This window comes from Cynocephalus volans, chromosome 4 (genome assembly GCF_027409185.1).
Source record: "Cynocephalus volans isolate mCynVol1 chromosome 4, mCynVol1.pri, whole genome shotgun sequence".
Lineage (NCBI taxonomy): Eukaryota > Metazoa > Chordata > Mammalia > Dermoptera > Cynocephalidae > Cynocephalus > Cynocephalus volans.
Window position 1 is genome coordinate 164,220,222 of NC_084463.1, and position 23,647 is coordinate 164,243,868.

A 23,647-nucleotide genomic window follows, 5' to 3' on the forward strand; every position below is an offset into this window, starting at 1 on the left:
TCCTCTGCGCTTCTTGAAGCAATGGCCCCCAAGGGCCCGGCGCTGTTGGGTCCCTCGGGGACTCCGGGGACCGCCAAGCAGGGTTCCCGGGGGTGGAGGCTGGGCGGCTGGCGCTCCCCGCCGGGCCCCGAATCCCAGCGCCTCCCCCGCCGGTTCCTGGACGGCTCTTCACGCTCGTCTGCTGGGCTTGCACTTTTGCGCCCGTCCCTGAGCCAGGGACTCCAAGAAGTTCCTCGTCGAGATCTGCCCGGCCCGCCTAGTAACAGCGCCTCGCCCCCATTGGCTCATGCTAATTCCAGTTTCCTCCGTCTTCCTCCCGGGCGGGGGGAAGCTCCCTCCGGGGACCCGGAGCCCGTTTGCCGGAGCGGGCGAGCCTCTTCCTGCCCCGCTGCCCCTCGTGGACGCGGGCCCGCCTCGAGCCTCGGGCAGGGCCGGGGCGCCTCCAGGGCTCGGGCCCCCCTCGGCCCCCCGGGACGGGAGCTGCCGGCCGATGGCGCGCGGGCCCATAAATCATCCGGGCGGCCGCCCGGTCGGGATTTTATGAATGAAAAAGCATCCGGGCCGCCCTCGTGCGCTGCGGAGGCTCGGCGGGGTGCGGGGCTGGTGCGAGCGTGGGTGCCCGGGGAGGGGGACGTGGCGGTGGGTGCAGCCTGCTCCGGCCACCCACCGCTTCCCGGACGTGAGCCGGGGGTCATTACCCTCCAGGGCCCCGAATATGAGTGACCCTAATTCCTAGCGGGGGAGGGGGCGCGGCAGGAATCCGCCCCGAAAGGGGGGTGTCGCCTCGCTGCGGGCACCCTGGCGGAGGGGGAGGGGGCTTTTCTAATCCGTTTTCTTTGAACTTTTCCTGTTAGGGGCATACGGTCGTTTGATGACACTAAAGTATATTAAGAAGTAAATAAATGTACAGTTTTCATAATTGGGGGGTAGGTATTGTAAGAAGAAAAAGTGTGAAGACTGGGTAAAATGTCCTTTTATTTTTATGTTTAAAAAAAAAAAACCACCAAAGAGGCAGAACCTTTCCTAGAAAACACGACGTCCTTAATTTTGTCTCTTTCTTAAGTTGCAATGATATTGGGGACCCTCGCGTATAACCACGAGCACCCATGGATTTTGTTTGAAGTCGTCAGATCGATGCACCCATTTATTTCACTTGTGATTGTTTTAATTCTTGCCAGCCCCTGCCATCCTCCCCACGCTCAGGAATGCAGCCCGGGGGCAAATCCTAAAGGTGAAGGGGCGTCCACACCCCAACAAAGCCACTTAGCGAGCTCCCGGGGGTCTTGTCCCAAGCGCAGAGACAGCTAATATTTCTAGCGATTTCATTTTTTTTTTTTAATTAAAAAGGGAGTCAGGACAGAGACCCCTGTTTCTCAGCCTTCCCTTCAGAGCTGTGTTTCTCCCGGTTGACTCGCTGGCACGGGTTGGGGGGGGACATTTGGGGACCCCCGCAAGGACGGACTAGTCAAGGTAGGACGACAGCCCTCAGATCCCACGGGCGAGGGCAGGAGGAAGCACCGCCGGCCACCATCTTGGGCTGCTGCTGGAATTTTCGGGCATTTGTTTTATGTTACTTTATTTTTTGAGGGAGCGCATGCCAGGCTGAAATCCCTTTAATGCTGAGGGTTTCCCCCTTAGGCGTTTGCAGCGACCCCCACGTGTGCCGGGATGAAGCCTGCCCCGGGGCTGTGCGCTCTGTCCTGCGTCCCTGCACGTTCAATGGTTCCTGAAGTTTACACGTGTGAATGAAAATGAAAGAAGATGCAGACGCGGAGACGCCTCAGCCGGCTCTTCGCCGAGGGTGCCCTCCTGGCGTCTCGGAAATGCGCCCATTCCCCCGGCTCGGATACAGGGTGCCGCCGCGCCCCTGAGTCCCCCCTCCATGCGGTCCCTCCGGCTGCGTGTGGCCTGCCCGCCCTCCTAGTTGTCCCCCTCTGCAGAGACACCCTGACCCCACTCCCCAAATCCCGGGGGACCCCCTCGGGAAGGACGCTCCCCCGGCACCTCTCTTTCTCCGGAGGCGAGAAGGGCAGCCGCAGGGCGATTTGCATTTCTGTGCAATACGGGCTTGGGGGGCACCTCCGCGGCGGGGCAGGCGTGGCGCCTCCTCGGGGACGGCTTTCGGGCTCTGCCCCCGGCTGCTCCCGGCGCTCGGCGCCCGCGCCCCCTCCCCCTGCGCCCGCCCCCTCGCTCCCATTCTCTGCGCAGCTTTGATCTCTGCTTAACAACAGTAACGTCACACGGGCTACAGGGGAGTTTTGTCGAAGTTGCAAAGTCCTGGAGCCTCCAGAGGGCTGTCGGCGCAGCAGCAGCGAGCAGCAAGAGTCCGCGCGCTCCAGCGAGCGGCAGAAGGGCGCGAGGCAGCGCGGGGCAGCAGGAGCCAGAGCCGAGCGCGGAGCGAGCCCGGACCCGCCGCCCTCCCCAGGCCGCCCAGGCAGAGCCCCAGCCATGGAACACCAGCTCCTGTGCTGCGAGGTGGAGACCATCCGCCGCGCGTACCCCGATGGCAACCTCCTCAACGACCGGGTGCTGCGCGCCATGCTCAAGGCGGAGGAGACCTGCGCGCCCTCCGTGTCCTATTTCAAGTGTGTGCAGAAGGAGATCGTGCCGTCCATGCGGAAGATCGTGGCCACCTGGATGCTGGAGGTGCGGGGCTTCGGGCGGCTCTCGAGACATTCCTGCCACTTGTTGCCCAAACCCACGTTTCTTTGCCCCGTATCTCCCTCCTTTCTCTTCCGCTCCGACTTTGAAGTCTGCCGGGGTGTTGCTAGGAATCTGTATTTTCAAAATAAATAGACATCGTGGGTACTTTTGGAACGAGGAAGGGGTGGGGGCGGGGGTTTAGAAATTCCCTTTCCCGGGGAGGGGGGGTCGGGGAGCGTGCCTTCGGGGGCAGCCAGTGCCGGGGGGCACCCCCATGTGCCCGAGGGTGCGGGCTGGCAGGCGGAGCGCCCTTTGTGGCCCCCGCGTGCGCCCCGGCTCCGCTGCACCTCTCTCCCCGCCGCCGCGGCCCCGAGCCGTCAGCTCCGGGGAGGGGGCATAGGTTTGATTTTTAAATTAATATCCATGGACACGTATGCAAGGGCCGCTCGTGCCAGTATTATGCGCCATCTTTCCTCTTTGATTGCAAAGCAAAAGTGTTTATTAATAATTGGGGGCAGGGTGGGGGTGGGGAGCGGCCGACGGGGTGCTGGGGCCGCCGCGAGGGGCAGCGCGGCTGCCGGGAGCCGGCGGGAGGGGCGCGCGGCGACGGTGCGGGCCGTTTGGGGGGAACCCCACTCGGGAAAGGGGGGGCCCTTTGTTCGAGCTGCAAGTCCCGGGGCGCCCCGCATGGGCAGCCTGGCCCGGAGATCATGCCGGGCTGCAAGGTCGCGTGGCCCCTAAGACGTCAGGGAATGGCCCCTGTCTGCAGGGGTCTTGGCTCAGGGGACACTCTGGGAGCGAGCCGGGGGTCCGAAGCACATTTGCAGGCTTTTGGTGGGGGCCTGAGGGGCCCGCGAGTATTTTTAAATAATTTTTGAAAGTGCGGCGTGGTGCCCTTGCGAGAGGCGAGCGGCGCCCGCGCCCAGGGGGAAGGGGGGCCCTGGAGTTTGAATTCCTGGGGCTCTCCCCGGAGCTTGTAACGAGCTCCCGACCCCCGGCCTGGGTAAAGGGCCTCCCGAGGGTCATTTTCGGGGGTTTTTTACGCGCCCAGTTATTTTTTTTATATTTTTAAATATTTTTTGAAAAGATGACGTCTGGGGAAATGCGGCGCGGCGGCCTGGGACGCCACCTTTGTGTCTCGCAGGCGCGGCGAGCGTGACGCCTCAGCTCGGCGGCCCGCCCCGCGGCCCTGCTCCCCCGTGGGTGCCGACCCCCGGCCGGGCGGACTCCCAAGCTCCAAGGCGGGCCGGGGTCCCCGGGGCCGGCAGCCAGCGCCGCCGCGCACGCCGCCCAGCCGTGCCCGCTCCCGCCCCCACTGTGCCAGCCTCGCTGGGACTTTCCCTTTCAGTTTCGGGGTGGGTGGGTCCTGGGGACACGGGGTGGGGGGCGCGCATCGCGGGACACTCCTGCCGCCCCCTGCCCCACCGCCCCGCGCCCTCCGGGACTGGCAGCCCTGGCGCGAGCGGCGTGGGGTGCGGGGTCGCCGCCGAGGGGGGTCCCGGCGGCGGCGGTCACGGCCCCCTGTGCCCCCGCAGGTCTGCGAGGAGCAGAAGTGCGAGGAGGAGGTCTTCCCGCTGGCCATGAACTACCTGGACCGCTTCCTGTCGCTGGAGCCCCTGAAAAAGAGCCGCCTGCAGCTGCTGGGGGCCACCTGCATGTTCGTGGCCTCGAAGATGAAGGAGACCATCCCCCTGACGGCCGAGAAGTTGTGCATCTACACTGACAACTCCATCCGGCCCGACGAGCTGCTGGTAACCCTGGGACCCCCCGACCCCACTGATGCCCCCCTACCCGACACCCCCATAGCCGCGGGACCCCGGGGCTGAGGGGAGGTGCGGGAGGCCCGGTCCGACGCTGGCGGATCTTCTGCCCCGAAGGAGGGCGGCCACACTGCTCGGGGCCCCTCTGTCGGGGGAGCGGGCGGGATCCCAGCCGCCCCCCATCTCCACGGCCCCGCAGCGCCGCTTCCCACCGACTCCCACCACGTTTGCGCCCCGGAGCGTGGCCCAAAAGTGGGCGGCGCGCGCCCTCTAGCGGCAACGGCGCGCGGGCTCCGCGCTAATTGCTAAGGCCTGTCGGAGTTGAATTCCAGGTGGTGGGAGGTCTTTTTGTCCCCACTGCTAAGCAGTCTGGTCGATAGTGAGAACAGGGGCCTTTTCACACGGCGCCTTTTCTGTTTTGATCTGGAATCGCGTGGTGCCTCCAACACTCCGGACCCCCCAGCTTTCACCATCCCTCCTCCCACCCCAGGACTGCAAACCAAATGCAGAGGCCAGTGACCTGAGGCGGTGTCGGTCTGTCTGTCCAGGCTCCCTTCCACCCTGCCTCACTAGGGCCCCCAGGGTCTGACCGTGCACTTCTTTTGATGCTGCTTCACCCCGTTTTCACAGCAAATGGAGCTGCTCCTGGTGAACAAACTCAAGTGGAACCTGGCGGCAATGACCCCCCACGATTTCATTGAACACTTCCTCTCCAAAATGCCAGAGGCCGAGGAAAACAAACAGATCATCCGCAAACACGCACAGACCTTCGTCGCCCTCTGTGCCACAGGTAGGGTGGCACCTGCCCCAGTCCCTCCCTTATCCAACCAGCCGGCCTCCCTGGGTGACCCTGGCCAATTCCTTGCTCTCTGCCTGGGTCTCCTCATCCAGAGAGATGGCCCCAAGTCTCCAGTTTGGTGAGCAGAGGACTTGGGGGATTTCTTGGAACTAGATGGAGGTAGGGGGGCTGCTCTGTCCCAGCCACGGCCACCATGCAGTGTCATGGGGATCGGTGTGGACGGCCCAGCCTGCCTGTGTGCAGCTCCTGTGGCTTCCTCTCCCCGTGCCAGGCAGCCTGTGGCCACTCTATGCTGAAAGGGGTTTACCTTGGCTGCAGGGCTTGCCTCCTCCCCCCACCCACCTCCAGCCGTTCCCCTGTCCTCAAGGAGCCTGGGCTGCAGGGCCCCCCTCTTGGCCTCTCCTGGGCTGGGCCACCTGCCAGGGGCGCCTACAGGGGTGGGGAGCTCGGCCGGCCGTGCCTGTACCACGTGCTCTTGCGGCCAGCAGCAGCCCCAGTGTGGGGGCGGCCAGCAGAGGAGTGGCGGCCTGAGGCCCCACCAGGGGCGCCACAGCCAGCTCAGCTGAGCCGAGCTCTGGGAGAGGCTGCAGAGCAGCCTGGGCTCAGTCTGCTGCGGTTGGCAGCAGAGAGGCCCTGCCCTCCCTCCTCCGGCACTGCCCTGACTCCAGGCCCCAGGCCCCAGGCCCCAGGCAGCCAGCCTGTCAGAACCTGGTGTGGACAGACACACATGTGCACATGGTGTTGCCTCCTGCCGCCCCCAGCCCTGCCTCAGACCCCCTGCGACTTCTTCCTTCCTCAGCCCAGGAGGCGAAGTGCCCCAATGGGGGTACCTGCACCCCCATCCCGCCCAGCTCTGCTGTGGCCCACCTCTAGCCCTGGTCACGCCTCAGTTGTCACATCTGTTCAGGGGTCACTCTGGGTGACCTGAGGGCCACAAGGCAAGGTGGCATCAAAGGGGCAGTTGGCATCTGCTACCATTCCCCAGAGGGGCAGAGCCCCCCACAGCTGGCATTTCCAGTGCTCCCCTGACATCGGGTATCCCTGGGGGCTGGTATCCCAGAGCAACTTCTGGTTTAGGCAAGAGTTGGGAAGATTCCTCTGGCCTCCCTAGCCCTCTCCACCTGCCCAAGGCGTAAACCCCTCCCCCAGGTCCTTCCAAGTGAGGCATTGGGGGTGGGGGGAGAGCAGATGGACATGCCAAGGACATCATCGGCCTGCACGGCCCTGAGGGGTGGGGGCCGGCCCTGCAGGCGGGCAGGGAGGCGTTCTCTGGCTGGGGCTCCCCAGAGGAGAGAGGCCTCCGGAGGCTCCAGGCAGCCTTTTATGGAGCTGAAAGTGGTTTCAGAGAAACAGCAAAGTTTCCTGGAGATAATGCAAGGAACGGTTCTTGCACAGCCTCCATCCAGGGTGGCTTGGCGGCTGGAGCTCCCTCCCAGGACCCCTGGGTGCTGGCAGAGAGAGGTGCAAGCCAACCTGACCTGCACAGGGCTGCACTGCCGGCACCTCCTCAACCTCCTCTCAGGGGCTGGGCATTAACTCCAGGGTGGGCCGCGGTGGGCCGCTCCCAATCCTGGTCCTTACCTGCCTCCTTGAACGAAACAAGCAGACATCTCACCAGACGGGAGTGACATGAAGACGGCTTAAAGTCAGAAATGGGTGGAGTGAGGTGGCATCAGAAAAAGACTGGCAGGGTGTTTTACCATCCACGGGGGAAGGGTTCCATTTAAAGGCAACATGAGGGGAGTGGCCCCGTCTCCATGCTCCAGCGCCCCCAGACCCAGGTTCCTGAGCACGTGTGCACATGCCGTATACACACAGGATCGGGTGTTTTCTTGATGTGTATAGACACGTGCACACCAGACCCTTTCTTCATGCTGCAGGAGGTTAAGTAGGACATGGTCAGCGCTGCTCACCGTGGACTCATAGCTGAGCCTCACGGAGTCAGCCACTCCACAGAGCTCCGATGACTGCTTTCACGGTGGCCAGCTGGGCCCTTCTGTCCAAGCAGTGAACGGGAACCAGCAGCAGAGCTCCGGCCTTCGTAATTCTCGATTGTTCCTTATCTAACGCACGTGGAGCCCCCACCCCGGCCGCCCACTCTTGAGTAGGGGAGACAAGCTGGGGAAATAAGAATCAGACGGCCCTAGTGATTCTGTCACTCAGGTGCCCTTTCAGACGGGGACTCGGGGTGCGGGGCTGGTCGGAACTTGCCACTCCCTGCAGAAGGGATTTCTGTGTGTGGTTCCGATTTGCCTCAACGAAAAGGTTTTCATTCATGGCTCCAGCATGCAGACTGGGTGGAATTGCTCCCATCTAAAGTCATTGCAGCACCCAGAGGCTGGCTTTGTCCCTTCGGGGTGGCTGCCTTTCCTCCCAGCCCCTCGCCGGTGCCCTTCTCTGTATCAAGGCTGAAGTTGTTTACTCTCAGGATGAGGTTGCGGAGGAGCTGCAGCAGCCCATGGGGGCCCCTCTCCCCTCGAGCTGAGCAGGCTCCCGTTCAGCTCACCCGAGCCCCCTTGTTGCTGGGCACTCAGTGGTGAGAGATGAGGCGACGGAGGACAGGGACACCACATCTGTCCCTTGCTGGCAGCCTGCTCTGCTGGGGGCCTGGTTAACATGCTGGAATGGGTGGCCGCTCTCCAGTTTTTTCTCGAGTGTGACAGGAAGGCAGGGAGACCCAGCTGGGGTGGTGGGAGGCCAGGCTGAGAGGCCGCGTCACACGCTTGCCCACCTTCCAGGATGGGTGTGTGGCAGCCCTGGGTTTATTCCCCACTCTGAAGGGGCTTCCCGAGTGGGGGGCCCTCGCTGGCTGGGATCTCAGGAAAGCCGCTCCTGCCTCGGCCCCAGCTCCCCCAGGCTTCCAGAAGCGTCTCACCCCATGACCAGTGGCCAAAACCATTTGCCTCTTCCCTGACTGGGATGTAGCGAGTCACTGGAATTGGTGGGCTACATCAGGTGGCCAGCAAAGCCTTTTCGTCATTGGCCAGAAGAACGACAGTGTCGTGGGCAGAGGGCCTGGCGTGGAGTTGGGTTTTACCGGTCCATCTTCTGAAGGTCACTGTGAAGTTCCACTGGAGGAGGAAGATGGGCTGGGGGAAGGGCTCTTCCTTCTGGTGGGCCTGGGGCCCTGAGCTGGAGCCCCACCCTCACCATCAGGGCGCCGCCCCTCGGCGGATTTGGGGGCTGGTCACTCAGCATTCTCTAGCCAGGCCTGGGGCCCTGTCTTTGGGAAGCCCCTTCACAATCGTGTCCAATCCCTGTTGCCAGGCGGTGGCAGACACTCAAGGTCAGGGTCAGGGCTGTAGAAGCCACACCTCTCCACTTCCTTGTGTGTTTGCATCGTCTTATTTCACATTTGTTTTTGTGAATAAGTGATACATTTGCAGGGCCCACAATGCTAAAAGGATTAGAGGGCAGCCGTGTGCCCTGTCACCCCGCCCTGGCCCTGCCTGTCTCTTCCGTGGCTATTTTTTGGTTTGCCTAGGTTTTGAGTGAACGGCAGAGCTGGAGGAAATCCCCAGGCTGGGCTCTGCTCCCCTAGCACCTGGTGGTTGCTGGAGGCAGGGAGGTCCTGGACATGGGGCCATGCATGACCTGATCACTCCCTCCAGGCCATGCCATTTGCTCAGAGCCAGTGTCTAAATCACAAGGGTCCTGCAGAACGTCTCCATTCACAGACCCTTTGCCTCTCTCCTGCTGCCGCAGACGTGAAGTTCATTTCCAACCCGCCCTCCATGGTGGCGGCCGGGAGCGTGGTGGCCGCAGTGCAAGGCCTGAACCTGGGGAGCCCCAACAACTTCCTGTCCTACTACCGCCTGACGCGCTTCCTCTCCAGGGTGATTAAGTGTGACCCGGTAAGTGACAGGGACCACAGGCCTACGCTGGCTCCTAGGGCCAGCCGCACATGGGCACATGTCTAGTGCCAGGGGAAGGCTGCAGATGGGGCCAAGGCCCCCTCGGGTGACAGGATGGGGGCCTCGAGATCTGCCTCCGGCAGCGTAGGACATCTAGGACAATGAGGAAACTGAGCAGGACCAGTGCCCCTTGGGCCACAGGCCATAGCTCAGGACTTTCTGGTGGCCCTGGGCTGACAGGGTGTGGCTTCGGCGCTCCCAGAACCTGCTGACCAACCAGAAGGGTCCTCACGGGCTTCCAGGAGCAGGCAGGAGCCGTAGACCCTTCCCGCGTGAACCTTCCAAGAGGGTGCAGGCAGGCCCCAGGCAATGATCCGTGCGGTGGTGGGCGTGAAGGTGGGCCCCACGGGCTTTGTTTGGGCCACAATGTGCGCAGCCCATAAATAGAAGCTTTAAAAGGGTTCCTGTGAGGTCTCCGAGCCGGACTACGAGGCAAATAGAGACAACCTTGTTTTTTACGGCCTCTTTGAGAGGCTGCTGCTGTTATACCCGAGTTGACTGTGTCTTTTTTCTTAAAAATGCCATTGTTTTATTCCCAATTCTTTTCTTTTCTTAAAGAAAGAATTAAAATAACAATTACAAGGGTTTGTGGCATTTACCAAATTAGACCAGAGAGGTTGGCGGGTCACCCGGTGGCCCCTGCTGTGTGGGAGGGAGTGACTGCCTTGACCCCGCTTGCTCGGGTCCCGTGGGCCTGCTGAGGTCCATTTCAGGTTTGGCCTGGGCTGCCTCTTGGTGCTCCACCCCAGAGCGTCCAGAAAGCTCCGTGGGTTGCAGTGGATACTGTCTCAGGGCACGCCTTCCTGTCCCCTGCTCAGTGCTGCCTCTGCCTCAGGGGCACAGGGACCAGCTGGCTGCCCAGCCTGTGCATCTCACCCAGAAAGGAAGACCTATTTGTGTCCAGGGACCCTGGAGGCACGGGGATGCCCTTTTTTCTGTGCTGCAACCTCCCTCCCACCGTGCCCGGTGTCCACCTGGGGGATGCCGTGTCCTCACCTGGTTGCTGGGAGGGGGCAGTAGTGTCCTGTGGCGCTGAGGACATGGCACCGAGAGTAGAGACCTCGGATCAAAATGAAATTCTGCATCTGCACTTTTAATTTCAAACTCCTCACTCTAGATGAAAACCACTTTCTCCCCTCCTGGAATACGTGACCTGTGGCTTTGTCGACATCCTTCTTGTGGCAGCACCAAGTGAAGTGCTGTGGTCAGGGAGCTGTAGAAAATCGCTGCGTTACCCCTTATTTGAACAGTGATTGTTTTAATTAGATCTAAAGTAAAATGCCTCACAGCTGACAAACAGGAGAGGAGTTAATTGAGGCTGGAATTACTTTGTCATCTGGTCATTCGGTGACAAATGTTGCTGGGCCCAGGCTCCACACCATGTGGGCAGCAGGGGCTCCTGGGCTGTCCTCAGTGGGGAGCTGTGTCTCCCCATGGTGCAGCAGGACCTCAGCTGCCAAGTCAGCTCTAACCTGTTGTCTAAGGCCTCAAAGGTCAAGCCCGGCCAGTGGACACACAGGGCACTGGGGTCCCCAGCCCCAAAATTGCCTTTGCCTGAGTTCATTGCCAGACCACAGACCATTTCCACAGATGGGGTGTCCTTCAGGCGGTGAGTCCACAACGGAATCTGGTGTGGCAGAGCACACCTTCTGGAATTTTCTTTGTTGGACGTAATGTATGCCGTGCCGCACGTCACAGAAAAGTGCTGTCAATCCTGCTGGAAGCTTCTGCCCATGAGTGAAGGGCACAATCCACCAGGGTGGCATTGCAGGCAGGCGTGGGGATAGAGGAACAGGTGCAAAGGGCACAAAGCCAAGTCCAGCTCTGCTCTGGGACCTCCGGGTGTGGGTCTGAACTGGTCACGGGTGGGGCTGCTGGGTAGAGCTGGAGAATGGGCTGGGGCCTAGCAGCTGCGCAGGCTGGGGAGGCCACCGAGGGCACGCCCCTTCCTGTACCCCCTGCTCTCCAGCCTCATCTGGTTGGAAGTCCAGCAGCACCTTTGTCACGCAGGGCAGGGCTGTGGCTGCACCCTGTTCCTTGTGGGGAAGTCTGTTCTCAGGCTGGCTGGAGGCTTTGCTGGTTCTAGAAGCCCTGGTGTGGCATCCCGCAGTCAGGACACACATGACCCAACACCTGGAGCCAGCTGCTTTGTTCAGGGGCCAACAGCAGCAAGAAGCAGCTCCAGGCTGCTGGGACATGGGCCTGAGCAGAGACTGGGAGAGGCCCCTGGGCATGGGGGCCCCCAGAACCCGTGGCTTCTCTTTCCCATTGACAGCGTGGTATGGTCAGTGCTGCAAGGCAGTCGGAGTGCAGCGAGGGTGAAGGTGATGCGGGGCTTCCAGGGACTTCAGCGCCCCTGTGGCTGCAGCGGGCAGACACACGTGGTGCAAGGCTCAGGACACAGGCCCTCGTGGGAGAGAACAGAGGGACAAAGGTCCAGGCGCCCCCAGCCTCAGTCATGCACAACCTAACGCTTTTGATGGCAGTTTATCATGGAAAGCTAGTTTCACCTCGAGGGCTGCCACATACCAGAGGTTAATTCCCAACAGCAGGGCTCCCAGGGCCTCCCCAGCATGTTGGCAGTGAGAGGCAACCGCAGGGCAGGTGGGGCAGGCCAGTGTCTGGTATCTGCATCCATGGAGGATGGCCAGGTGGAGGCATTTGGTCCTGAATGGGGTCACCAGTGCCTGGCTGCCACGTGTGGGCTCCTCAGGCCAGGAGGCGGCTGGAGGCCAGAGGTGGCCAACCGTGCTTCTCCTTCCTGGGGGTTTTGGTCACATCTCCCACCTCTCCTGTCCGGCTTGGGGAAGGCAGCACAGGCCATGAGAGAGTTTGGGGTTAGCCTTGCTCTTACAGAAGAACCTTGTGGGCCCCGGCGTTTGGCGGAGGGGGCCCTCACGGCAGGCGTCCCCCTCAGGACCCTCCCTTCCCACCCCGTCTCCCCCAGGACTGCCTCCGGGCCTGCCAGGAGCAGATCGAAGGTCTGCTGGAGTCCAGCCTCCGCCAGGCCCAGCAGAACCTGGACCCCAAGGCGACCGCGGAGGAGGAGGTGGAGGAGGAGGAGGAGGTGGACCAGGCCTGCACCCCCACCGACGTGCGGGACGTGGACATCTGAGGTGCCGGCGGCGGGCGTCACCGCCACCAGAGCGTGGAGCAGCGACTGGCAGCCCCACAGCGAGGCAGGGGCTGACCCTGATGCTCCCCGACAGTCCCTCTTCTCCGGGACATTTCGCTACCAGAAGGGAAAGTTTCGTTCTCCTCGTTGTTGTTTTTTATCTTTGCTCTTTCCCCTTCCGTCTCAACTTAAGCAAAAGAAAAATATGTCCTGAAAACAGTCTTAAAAAAAGAGAGAGAGAGAGAATAGTATTTGCATAACCCTGCGTCGGGGGGAGGGGGGCTGTGCTACAAAAATAGAGGATTTTGTACCCCAGTAATCAACTAGCGTTTATGTTAATGTGCTTGTGTCCCCGTGTTGTAAGAATAGTCATTAACACAAAGCAAGGGTCTCCAGGGGAAGGACTAGATTTGATGCTTTATGTGTTTAAGAAAAAAAGCATAAAAACATTTAAAAAAAAAAAAAAGTAGAAAAGCTCAACAAACCATTTTTAAAGTAGAAGAGGGTTTTAGGTAGGAAAACGTATTCTTGTGCTTTTCCTAAAAAGCGCAGCATTAGCGGTTCTAGGCATCTCTGTACCTGGCTTGCTCGTGCATGTAGTCACTTTATGTGTGTGTTGCATCCCGTAGGTAGACGTGTGGCCTCTGCACGGGCCGCTGGCTGGTGGGGTGGTGAGCGCGGCGTCCTGTGGACCCACCTGCGTGACAGTGCCAGGAAAGGCCGACTCTCCCACTCCTATGATACGCTACGTTAAAGAAAACGAAATAGTGACATAATATATTCTATTTTTATAATCTTCCTATTTTTGTAGTTACCTGTTTATGAGATGCTGGTTTTTTCACCCAACAGCCCTGCAGCCTGCTCACATCCAGGTTAAATCCACAGGTCTTTTTGTTTTTGTTTTTGTTTTTTTTTGTCTTCTCAATATTCTAAAACCATTCCATTTCAAAGCACTTTCAGTCCAGTAGTGATAGGAAATTTCGCTGTTTATGTTGTGTGCGGAGGGGCAATTTTCTAATGGAATGGTTTGGGAATGTTCACGTCCTTGTGTGCAGGTAGGATTGCACAGCCAGTGCACGTCGCTGCGGTGTTAGTGGCGGGGATGTTTCTGAAGGCGATGCTCAGTCAGGAAGAAAGAGATGTGTATTCTCACACTGCCAGGATGGTTACGTTCCTTTTCTTTCCTGTAGAGAAGTTGAAGTTGAGGAATCCTTTGGTGCCGGCTGGTGTTTGAAAGTAGGGACCTCCAAGGTTTCCCTAGAGAACAGGTAGTAGTTAAGGGTTACCTTTAGATGTTTCACAATGGAAGGTTTTAAACACTAAAATATATAATTTATAGTTAAGGCTAAAAAGAATATTTATTGCAGAGGATGTTCATAAGGCCAGTATGATTTATAAAGTAATGCAATCTCCCCTTGATTTACACACACACACCTCTCTGCCTTTGATGTCGCAGGTTTAATACAGTTTGGCCAAGATAGGTCCTTAGGAAAACCACACGAAGACTTTGATTCGGCCCGTTTGGTGTTTCCCAAAGTGATCCGATCCAAGAGGCATCACAGCTACAAGGAAAATTAGGGTACTGGGAACAAGTTCAGTCCCAACACATGCTTATCTTCTGCCCCCTCCTTTAAAAAAATGTAGTGGCAGACAGACAATTTGCACATCTTGGCTTTGTACCTTTCTGTAATTTCCACTTAGGACGTGTTAAAGGGAGGTGGTGAGAGCGTTGAGGCTGATGCTTGAGAGGCTGTGAGGGAAGAGGTGTGGAAGCGGGGACTCCCGGGGACGGGCGGTGACCACGCGAGGGACAGGCTGTGGCTCCATTTTCTTATTGCGCTGCTACCGGTGACTTCCTGGCACGGTTTGGAAAAGATTCGCATCGCTTCTCTGTATCTCTTTCATATTGTTTTGCTGCTATTGGAGGATCAGTTTTTGGTTTTACAATGTCATACTGCCATGTTCTAGTTCTGATTTTCTGGTAGAAAAAATGTATTACGGATGCCTTTTTTTGTAGTTTTTTTTTTTTTTTTTTTTATGTGATCAATTTTGACTTAATGTGATTACTGCTCTATTCCAAAAAGGTTCTTGTTTCACAATACCTCATGCTTCACTTAGCCATGTGTGACCCGGCAGTCGTGTTGTCTGCTCGGGCAACGGACACGCAGACGAGATCCCACTATGGGCCCGGCGGGGATCAGCACCAAGGTCAAGTTCACGAGAACCACACGGGCGTCTGGAGGCCGGGCTGTGTCCGTTTTCTTTTCCCTGCGCCTGTTATGCTGGACTCTTCATCTGATCTGGGATGTGTCATCGTAGTAGTTTTTACAGCTGTATCATTCTTTGTGTGTAGCTATGAAAGTTGCTTTATTATTATTATTATTATTGTAACAAGTACATCTTACGTGCCACCATGGTGCTGTGCCCGTAGGACTCTGTCATTCGGGATGATTGGAGTAGCTTCTGGAATTTGTTCAAGTTTTGGGTGTGTTTAATCTGTTATTATGTACTAGTGTTGTGTTTGTTGTTTTGTTAATTACAGCATAATGCTAATTTAAAGAGACTCCAAATCTCAATGAAGCCAGCTCACAGTGCTATGTGCCCGAGTCGCCTAGCAAGCTGCCGAACCAAAAGGATTTGTACCATTTGTGGGCCCGCCTGGCTGGGCCCCTGCCCCCGGAGGCCATCGGCAGGCACAGGCCTGTCCCCACCCCTCCCACCCCCTCCGGAACGCTGCTTACGCTTACCTCAACCATTCTGGCTGCACCATCTCTTGTCTAGACCAAGTGGGATCCTTGAGGGATGGTTGGTTTGTAGTGATGGGGTGAGGGCAGATGTCCGGAATATTGTGTGTGCTGAAAGGCCAAAGGCTGGTGGCAGGTCCACGGAGCACAGCGGAATCTGTCCTGTGACATGCAAGCCTGTAAGGGTCTCTGGTCGGCGGGCAGTTTGGGTCTGTGTGTTTCTGGTTGCACACGGCGCTTCCCAGCACAGACATGTAACCAGCACGTTTCCAGCAGAAAACAAAAGGCAAACATGAAAAGTCTAGAAATAAAATTGGTAAAACCCCAGTGTGGTGCTTGCCTATTTCCTGAGCTGGTAGGAAGCCAGGGGTGTGGGTCCTGGTGCATAGGAACCAGGGCAGGGGGCGGTAGGTAAGGCTTCACCATCTCAGCATGACTGGTGTGGGGCCAGGTCATTCTGTCCTGTACACCACAGAAAGTTTAGTGGCATTCCTGGCCTGTACCCTCTAGATGACAGTAGAACCACTGGTGTGACAACCAAGACTGTCTCCTGGCGTTGCCAAATACCCCAGTGGGGGGTGAGATTCACCCAGGACCATGTTATGTTCCAGCTGGGAGCAAGTCCAGACCACGGGATAAGAAGTGGGAAGGGGCCATGTGCACCTGGGGCTCCTAAGAAGAGTGCAGTTGGCTAGCTGGGCGAGCCTCTGCCACCCTATGTGAGCAGCTTCTGGCCTCAGCATCGATCAGGATGGCCCCCGCCGCCTTTCTCCAGTGTGCCCTCCCAGGTTATTTGCAGACAGGAAAGTAAACAGAGCCAGAACTTGTTAACCCCCTCCTGGCGCAGACTGCTGATTGCTGTGGCTGAATCATGGTCTTTAGGTGCCACCAAGCTCAGGGAGAACAAAATGTGGTGTCAGGGCCACCGTCTGGGGCACTGGGGACCTGGGAGGCCTCGTTGTACACCAGTGATGTTCACCTCTGCATTTCAGATGCATGTGATGTCTTTCCAAACCCTGAGGTGGGTGGCAGGAGCACCCTGGGATGGTGTCAGCAGACCCTGGTCTCAGCTCCGCGGGGCCTTGGGGGCCCTGTGTGCAGCACAGGCTGATCGGTCCTCACCCTGAACAGCTGTCTACCACGCCAAGCAGAAGCCCAGGTCCTGTGCTAAGCATGGCCACATGTGAATTCACTGTGGCCTTTATAAAGCACCAACGGTGTACCCTCTCTGCTCTGCATGGCGGTCCTCTGGGAGGTCATGGTGGAGGTCACCATGGTCGGTGTGTTGGTTCTCCTCAGGTACCGCACTCCTGGAAGGAAGGTGTGGCGTGCAGGAGGACTCCAGACCTCTGCAGGTCACCACCAGCCTCTTTATCCTGAGAGTGGGGCTCCAGGATCCTTCCTCATGGCAGCCCCGTGCTGGGTGGGTGGAGGAGCTTTACGGTGCTCCAAAAGGCCCCTAACAAGAGGTGGTATACAGCTAGAGCTCAAGGAACAGTTGCAGCCAGAGGCGGCGCCCTGTGGCCACTCTGAGGTGGCTTACCAGAGTCCAGCTCTGGACCATGATGACTACCCAGCTCCCAGCAAGAGCCAGGTCCTCTGCCAGAGCTGGGGACAGAGCGAATCAACATCCCGGCACTCAGCCCACAGCCTCATTAATGCCCCTCTGCAGATGACTTGAGTACAATGGGAGGCCTGTGCAGGTGGCTGTGACTGTGAGGGTGGGCCTGGTGCTTTTCCTTGTCTTAGGGGAGCAAGAGTAGCAGCTGCGGATTGTATTAGGTCCAAGTTAGGATGGGAGGAGGATGCAGGGACAACTGCTTTGCCACACAAGGAAGATGAACACGCAAGGGAGGGTGTGGATGGGAGAACTGGGTATAGAGACGACAGGCCAGGGCAGAGTATCCACGTGGACCTGCGAGGAGAGGGGGCAGGGCAGGGTATACATGGGGACACAGAAGAGAGGGGACAGGGCAGGGTATACATATGGACAGAAAGAGGGGTCAGGGCAGGGTATACATGGGGACACAGAAGAGAGGGGTCAGGGCAGGGTATACATACGGACAGAAAGAGGGGGCAGGGCAGGGTATACATATGGACAGAAGAAGGGACAGGGCAGGGTATACATACGGACAGAAAGAGGGGTCAGGGCAGGGTATACATGGGGACACAGAAGAGAGGGGACAGGGCAGGGTATACATACGGACAGAAAGAGGGGTCAGGGCAGGGTATACATACGGACAGAAGAGGGGACAGGGCAGGGTATATATGGGGACACAGAAGATAGGGGACAGGACAGGGTATATATATGGACAGGAAGAGGGGACAGGGCAGGGTATACATATGGACAGAAGAGAGGGGTCAGGGCAGGGTATACATACGGACAGAAGAGGGGACAGGGCAGGGTATACATGGGAACACAGAAGAGAGGGGACAGGGCAGGGTATACATATGTACAGAAGAGGGGACAGGGCAGGGTATACATACGGACAGAAGAGGGGACAGGGCAGGGTATACATATGGACAGAAAGAGGGGTCAGGGCAGGGTATACATACGGACAGAAGAGAGGACAGGGCAGGGTATACATGGGGACACAGAAGAGGGGACAGGGCAGGGTATACATATGGACAGAAGAGAGGGGTCAGTGCAGGGTATACATACAGACAGAAGAGGGGACAGGGCAGGGTATACATGGGGACACAGAAGAGGGGACAGGGCAGGGTATACATACGGACAGAAAGAGGGGTCAGGGCAGAGTATACATATGAACAGAAGAGAGGGGTCAGGGCAGGGTATACATATGGACAGAAGAGGGGACAGGGCAGGGTATACATATGGACAGAAGAGAGGGGTCAGGGCAGGGTATACATACGGACAGAAAGAGGGGACAGGGCAGGGTATACATATGGACAGAAGAGAGGGGTCAGGGCAGGGTATACATATGGACAGAAGAGAGGGGTCAGGGCAGGGTATACATATGAACAGAAGAGAGGGGTCAGGGCAGGGTATACATACGGACAGAAAGAGGGGACAGGGCAGGGTATACATATGGACAGAAGAGGGGACAAGGCAGGGTATACATGGGGACACAGAAGAGAGGGGACAGGGCAGGGTATACATATGTACAGAAGAGGGGACAGGGCAGGGTATACATACGGACAGAAGAGGGGACAGGGCAGGGTATACATGGGGACACAGAAGAGGGGACAGGGCAGGGTATACATATGGACAGAAGAGAGGGGTCAGTGCAGGGTATACATACGGACAGAAGAGGGGACAGGGCAGGGTATACATGGGGACACAGAAGAGGGGACAGGGCAGGGTATACATATGTACAGAAGAGGGGACAGGGCAGGGTATACATACGGACAGAAGAGGGGACAGGGCAGGGTATACATGGGGACACAGAAGAGGGGACAGGGCAGGGTATACATATGGACAGAAGAGAGGGGTCAGTGCAGGGTATACATACGGACAGAAGAGGGGACAGGGCAGGGTATACATGGGGACACAGAAGAGGGGACAGGGCAGGGTATACATACGGACAGAAAGAGGGGTCAGGGCAGAGTATACATATGAACAGAAGAGAGGGGTCAGGGCAGGGTATACATATGGACAGAAGAGGGGACAGGGCAGGGTATACATATGGACAGAAGAGAGGGGTCAGGGCAGGGTATACATACGGACAGAAAGAGGGGACAGGGCAGGGTATACATATGGACAGAAGAGAGGGGTCAGGGCAGGGTATACATATGGACAGAAGAGAGGGGTCAGGGCAGGGTATACATATGAACAGAAGAGAGGGGTCAGGGCAGGGTATACATACGGACAGAAAGAGGGGACAGGGCAGGGTATACATATGGACAGAAGAGGGGACAAGGCAGGGTATACATGGGGACACAGAAGAGAGGGGACAGGGCAGGGTATACATATGTACAGAAGAGGGGACAGGGCAGGGTATACATACGGACAGAAGAGGGGACAGGGCAGGGTATACATGGGGACACAAGAGGGGACAGGGCAGGGTATACATATGGACAGAAGAGAGGGGTCAGTGCAGGGTATACATACGGACAGAAGAGGGGACAGGGCAGGGTATACATGGGGACACAGAAGAGGGGACAGGGCAGGGTATACATACGGACAGAAAGAGGGGTCAGGGCAGAGTATACATATGAACAGAAGAGAGGGGTCAGGGCAGGGTATACATATGGACAGAAGAGGGGACAGGGCAGGGTATACATATGGACAGAAGAGAGGGGTCAGGGCAGGGTATACATACGGACAGAAAGAGGGGACAGGGCAGGGTATACATATGGACAGAAGAGAGGGGTCAGGGCAGGGTATACATATGGACAGAAGAGAGGGGTCAGGGCAGGGTATACATACGGACAGAAGAGAGGGGTCAGGGCAGGGTATACATACGGACAGAAAGAGGGGACAGGGCAGGGTATACATATGGACAGAAGAGGGGACAAGGCAGGGTATACATGGGGACACAGAAGAGAGGGGACAGGGCAGGGTATACATATGTACAGAAGAGGGGACAGGGCAGGGTATACATACGGACAGAAGAGGGGACAGGGCAGGGTATACATATGGACAGAAGAGGGGACAGGGAAGGGTCTACATATGGACAGAAGAGAGGGGTCAGGGCAGGGTATACATACAGACAGAAAGAGGGGACAGGGCAGGGTATACATATGGACAGAAGAGGGGACAAGGCAGGGTATACATGGGGACACAGAAGAGAGGGGACAGGGCAGGGTATACATACGGACAGAAGAGGGGACAGGGCAGGGTATACATACGGACAGAAGAGAGGGGTCAGGGAAGGGTCTACATATGGACAGAAGAGAGGGGTCACGGCAGCGGGGCATCACAGCGAGGAGGCCCTGAGTGGGACAGAGGAGCTTCACAAGCAGATACATAGAGTGGTTGGGCCCTGTGTGAGAGGTCACGATGGCTCCCATGTCCCTGTCTGTCTACCTTGGCATCTGTGATGCCCAAGTGCTGCTGGTCTGTGAGCCCCTTCCCTTGGTAGGCAGCCAGACCCAAGACGTTGTCTGCCCACTCAAGGCCACTGGTCCCAACTCTCAAACTCAACCGAGGTCACCCCAGGCACCTGCGACCCGTCTGGGATGTAGTGAAGTCCCTGATTCCTTTTGGGGGGATTGTCCACTGCATTCATAGAGTGACAGTGAAGACCAGGCTGTGAGGATCTTCAGAGAGAAGGTCTTCGAGCAGTCACCTGTCACTGCTGACGTCTTCTCCGAAGCCTGAACACCTGTTCTCACCTGGCCCCACAGCCCCCACGTACTCCCAGGGTCCTTGCCTTGTCCCTGCAGCCAGGCAGCCCCCATCCACTCCTGCCCCCTGCCCCAAATCCCCCGGGGCTTCTTGTCTCTTTGCAGCTACGACCAAGGTCCCTGGGCCCTGGCTCCAACTCCCCTGATCTGGATGTTTCTGCCCATTGGCTGGTGACATTCAGGCTGCTGCAAGCCGCCGGTTCTGTGCTGGTCCCCCACCTTGGGCCTGCAGTGCCCTTCATTTCTGCTGCCCCTCTAGAGGCCTTTCTGAGGACTCCCTGCCCCATGCCCAGGCCTGCAGCTCTGGGAGTCCAGGATGGCTATGCCGGGGCCTTTCCTGCCTAGGCTGTGAGCCCCTGGGGGACGGAGGTCTCACGATTCCACTCTGCCCCCCTGCTCCCACCCTGGCACAGTGGGTGCTGAGAAGTGCAGCAGAATGGTGCCACTCCCTGCAGACTGCCTCCATGGCCAGGAGGGTCAAGGGCCTCCCTGGGGGCCCAGGCAGCATCATGACAAGGGGCGGAAGGCCTGAGGACGCAGAGGGGAGGCCAGGCCGAGAAGACCAGGCACACGCACCACACTTCAGGGACAAAGAGCGGCTGGGGCTGCCTGTTGCAGAGGTGGGCAGTGCCCATGGGACTCGGGAGGCTTCCACAGGCCCAGCAGCAGTGGCCGGTCTCCCTCCACTCCCTTCAAGCCGCCCACCCACCATGTGACTTTCCTCAGTCCCCAGGAAGCAGAGCCGTCAGAGCCTCGTGGCATCGGGGCCTGGCCTCTGCCTCTGGTGGGGGACGGCTGTGCCACCCCCTTCCACCCTCTGCATCAGTGCTCACACCCCAAGGTCAGTCCGAAAAGCCACACTGTAGCGTGGCCCTCCAAGGGCAGCCTGTGCGCAGCGGAGGTGTGGGGTGTGTGTCCCACACGCTGGGCCGGTCTTTCGCAGCCACAGGGCTCTGTCATCCCAGGAATGTCTTTGATCAAGAGTTTATGCAAGAGGGGGAAAGAAAGCCCAGGACCTCTAATCCGTTCCCACAGTCCCCTTGCCCGCTGGGGCCCCACAAGCCCAGCGCCACACCACCGGGCTGGAGCAGACAATAGCAGGCGGACGGGTGGGCGGGCAGCTCCGGGGCCGCTGGCCTTGGGGCCCACATCCGGGGGCATTGTCACCGCCACTCACAGGGCACACAAGGAGGACCGGGGAGGAGCAAATACAGAGCCCTCTGCCGAGGCGGCTTCAGTGGGCCCTGAGCCCATCAAAGATGGTGGGGTCCCTTAACCCTTTTCATTCTCACCTGGCGGCAGCTGGGACGAGCCTCTCAACTGCAGCCACTCGAAGAGCCGAGTGGTCTAACCCCAGATCGCCCCATGTCTGGGCCCCAGCCCCTCCAAGCACATTGGGCGGTCTTCCTTCTCTTTGTTTAATCACAATGGGATAAAGGCAGCTGAAGTTTACTGAGCATGTACTGAGTACCAGGCATTGTGCTTAACGGTGACATAGTTTCTCCCCAAATCTTGAAGCAGCCCTGTGGGGACATACACTGGTAAGTGGGACAGACGCGGCCCTGGCTCCCGGAGCCAACATTCTCACAGGTGCAATTCTTGCCATCTTCCAGGTCAAGGGTCCGCAGATTTCTCCATAAATGGCCAGATAGGGAATTTCCAGGCTTTGAGGCCACGTGTTTTCTGTTGCAACTCGACTCTGTTGTCATGGCAAGCAAGCAAACTCTGATGTTATGTAAACAAACAAGTGAGGATGTGCACCAATAAAGCTTTATTTACAAAGACAGGCAGCAGGCTATATTTGGGCTGAGGGTGGGTGTTTGCTGACTCCTGCTGTAGCTGGGTAAACCGAGTCTCAGGGAGATGAAGTAACTGGGCCAAGACTGCACAGCTAGTACGTGACCATGCCTGCACTCCTCTGGGGCCTGGTGGCCGAAGCCTGCACGCCTGTCATTTGGGTTGGCTGCCTCACAGAGAAGAAAATGCACAAAGCCTTTACTGGATTTTTTCACCCAAAGGCTGGGCGCACAACTTGGGCTCCCCCTGGTCCAAGGCTTCCCGTTGGCAGCCCCTGCAGTCAGGGTCGTGTCTGTGTCCCCTGCCCTACAGAAGGCAGCCAGGTAGGCAGGTGGATGTCAGAGGGCAGCCAATCGTTGTCTGAAAAGAAAACTCACACACATGTATGCTTGCCTTGCACTCATGTTTTAGGGTAAAAGACCCAGGGCTGGATCTCAGCTCTGCAGCTCTCAGGCTGTGCAGCTTCACTTCTCTGAACCTCAGTTTTCTCATCTGTAAAATGAGGATAACCTGCAAGACCGTGAGCCTTTGATGGGGGTCCTCTCCGTCTTGATGTGTCTTCGGTGTCTATGACAATTCCCTGCACAGAACAGGGTCTTGACACACGAGGGGATTCTTTCTGGGGTGTCACGAGGATTGAATGGCTCAATGTGTAGGGAGCACTTAGCACAGAGCCTGGCACGCAGTGATCGCTCAGTACACGTCCTCGTCATCTCATCATGATAATTACAACCTCAGCCATGCATCTTGGACAGCAGCTGTCTGGGTGGTGGCCTCGAAGCCATGCTTGCTTCCCTCCTTTGGCTCATCAAGTAGACAGTTCCTGATTTTCTTGCCAGCAACGACTCCCTTTCCTGGTACTGACAGCACCCAGACTTTGCTCTGGGGACTGACCATTCCAGCTCCAGGTCAGGCCCTGATAGACTCCAATCCAACACACATCTGCACCCGTGGGAAGAGCAGTAGGCTCAAGGATGAGTGTGAAATCTAATGGAGCCAACGAGACTTGGGGAGACATATTCTGGGGCTTCTGGAAAAGACAGTGATTTCCCCTCTTTCTCAGGCCTCCTGGCAACACATTGTAAGCGTGGGACTGGTGTAGCTCTTCTGCTGCCCTAGAGGGGCTTTGGTGAGCAGAGGGGATAACATGCCTCCAGACAAGCTGCTGGGTCAAGCCTCTCCTGAAGTCATCTCCCTTTTAGTCCAGGAGCCAATCCTTGTCCTTTATTAGGTCAGTTTGACAAGGGCTCTGTGCCATTTAGTTTTCAAAGATCCTTAATTGTTATAGAATATATGCATTTTCTACCTTTTCTAGATTTAACATGTATTACTAATACAAAACAATAGGAACCACTGACAAAGTTACTGTTTGATCCTGGGTTTTTAACATGTCTGTCTTGCTTGGCTGGGAGCTCACAGAGTCAGGGAATGACTCATCTCTGGACCACCAGTGTCCAGCACTGAGAAACCTCAGAAGGTATGTGCAAAATTGCTCTTCCTGAAGGGAGGAGGTCCTCAGTGCTCCTGGCCAGGTCCCTCTTCCACTGCAGGCTGTGTGTGTGCAG

At 57.8% G+C, this 23,647-nt stretch overlaps 1 protein-coding gene across 1 annotated transcript; it reads left to right on the forward strand.

Moving 5' to 3' along the window:
* Positions 1-2,444: 2,444 nt before the first annotated feature.
* Positions 2,445-12,353, forward strand: CCND1 (cyclin D1). Its single transcript, XM_063095379.1, has 5 exons — positions 2,445-2,646; positions 4,179-4,394; positions 5,034-5,193; positions 8,908-9,056; positions 12,064-12,353. Exons 1-5 carry the CDS (start codon positions 2,449-2,451, stop codon positions 12,229-12,231), a joined length of 891 nt encoding a protein of 296 aa, XP_062951449.1. The 5' UTR covers positions 2,445-2,448; the 3' UTR covers positions 12,232-12,353.
* The last annotated feature ends 11,294 nt before the right edge of the window (positions 12,354-23,647 follow it).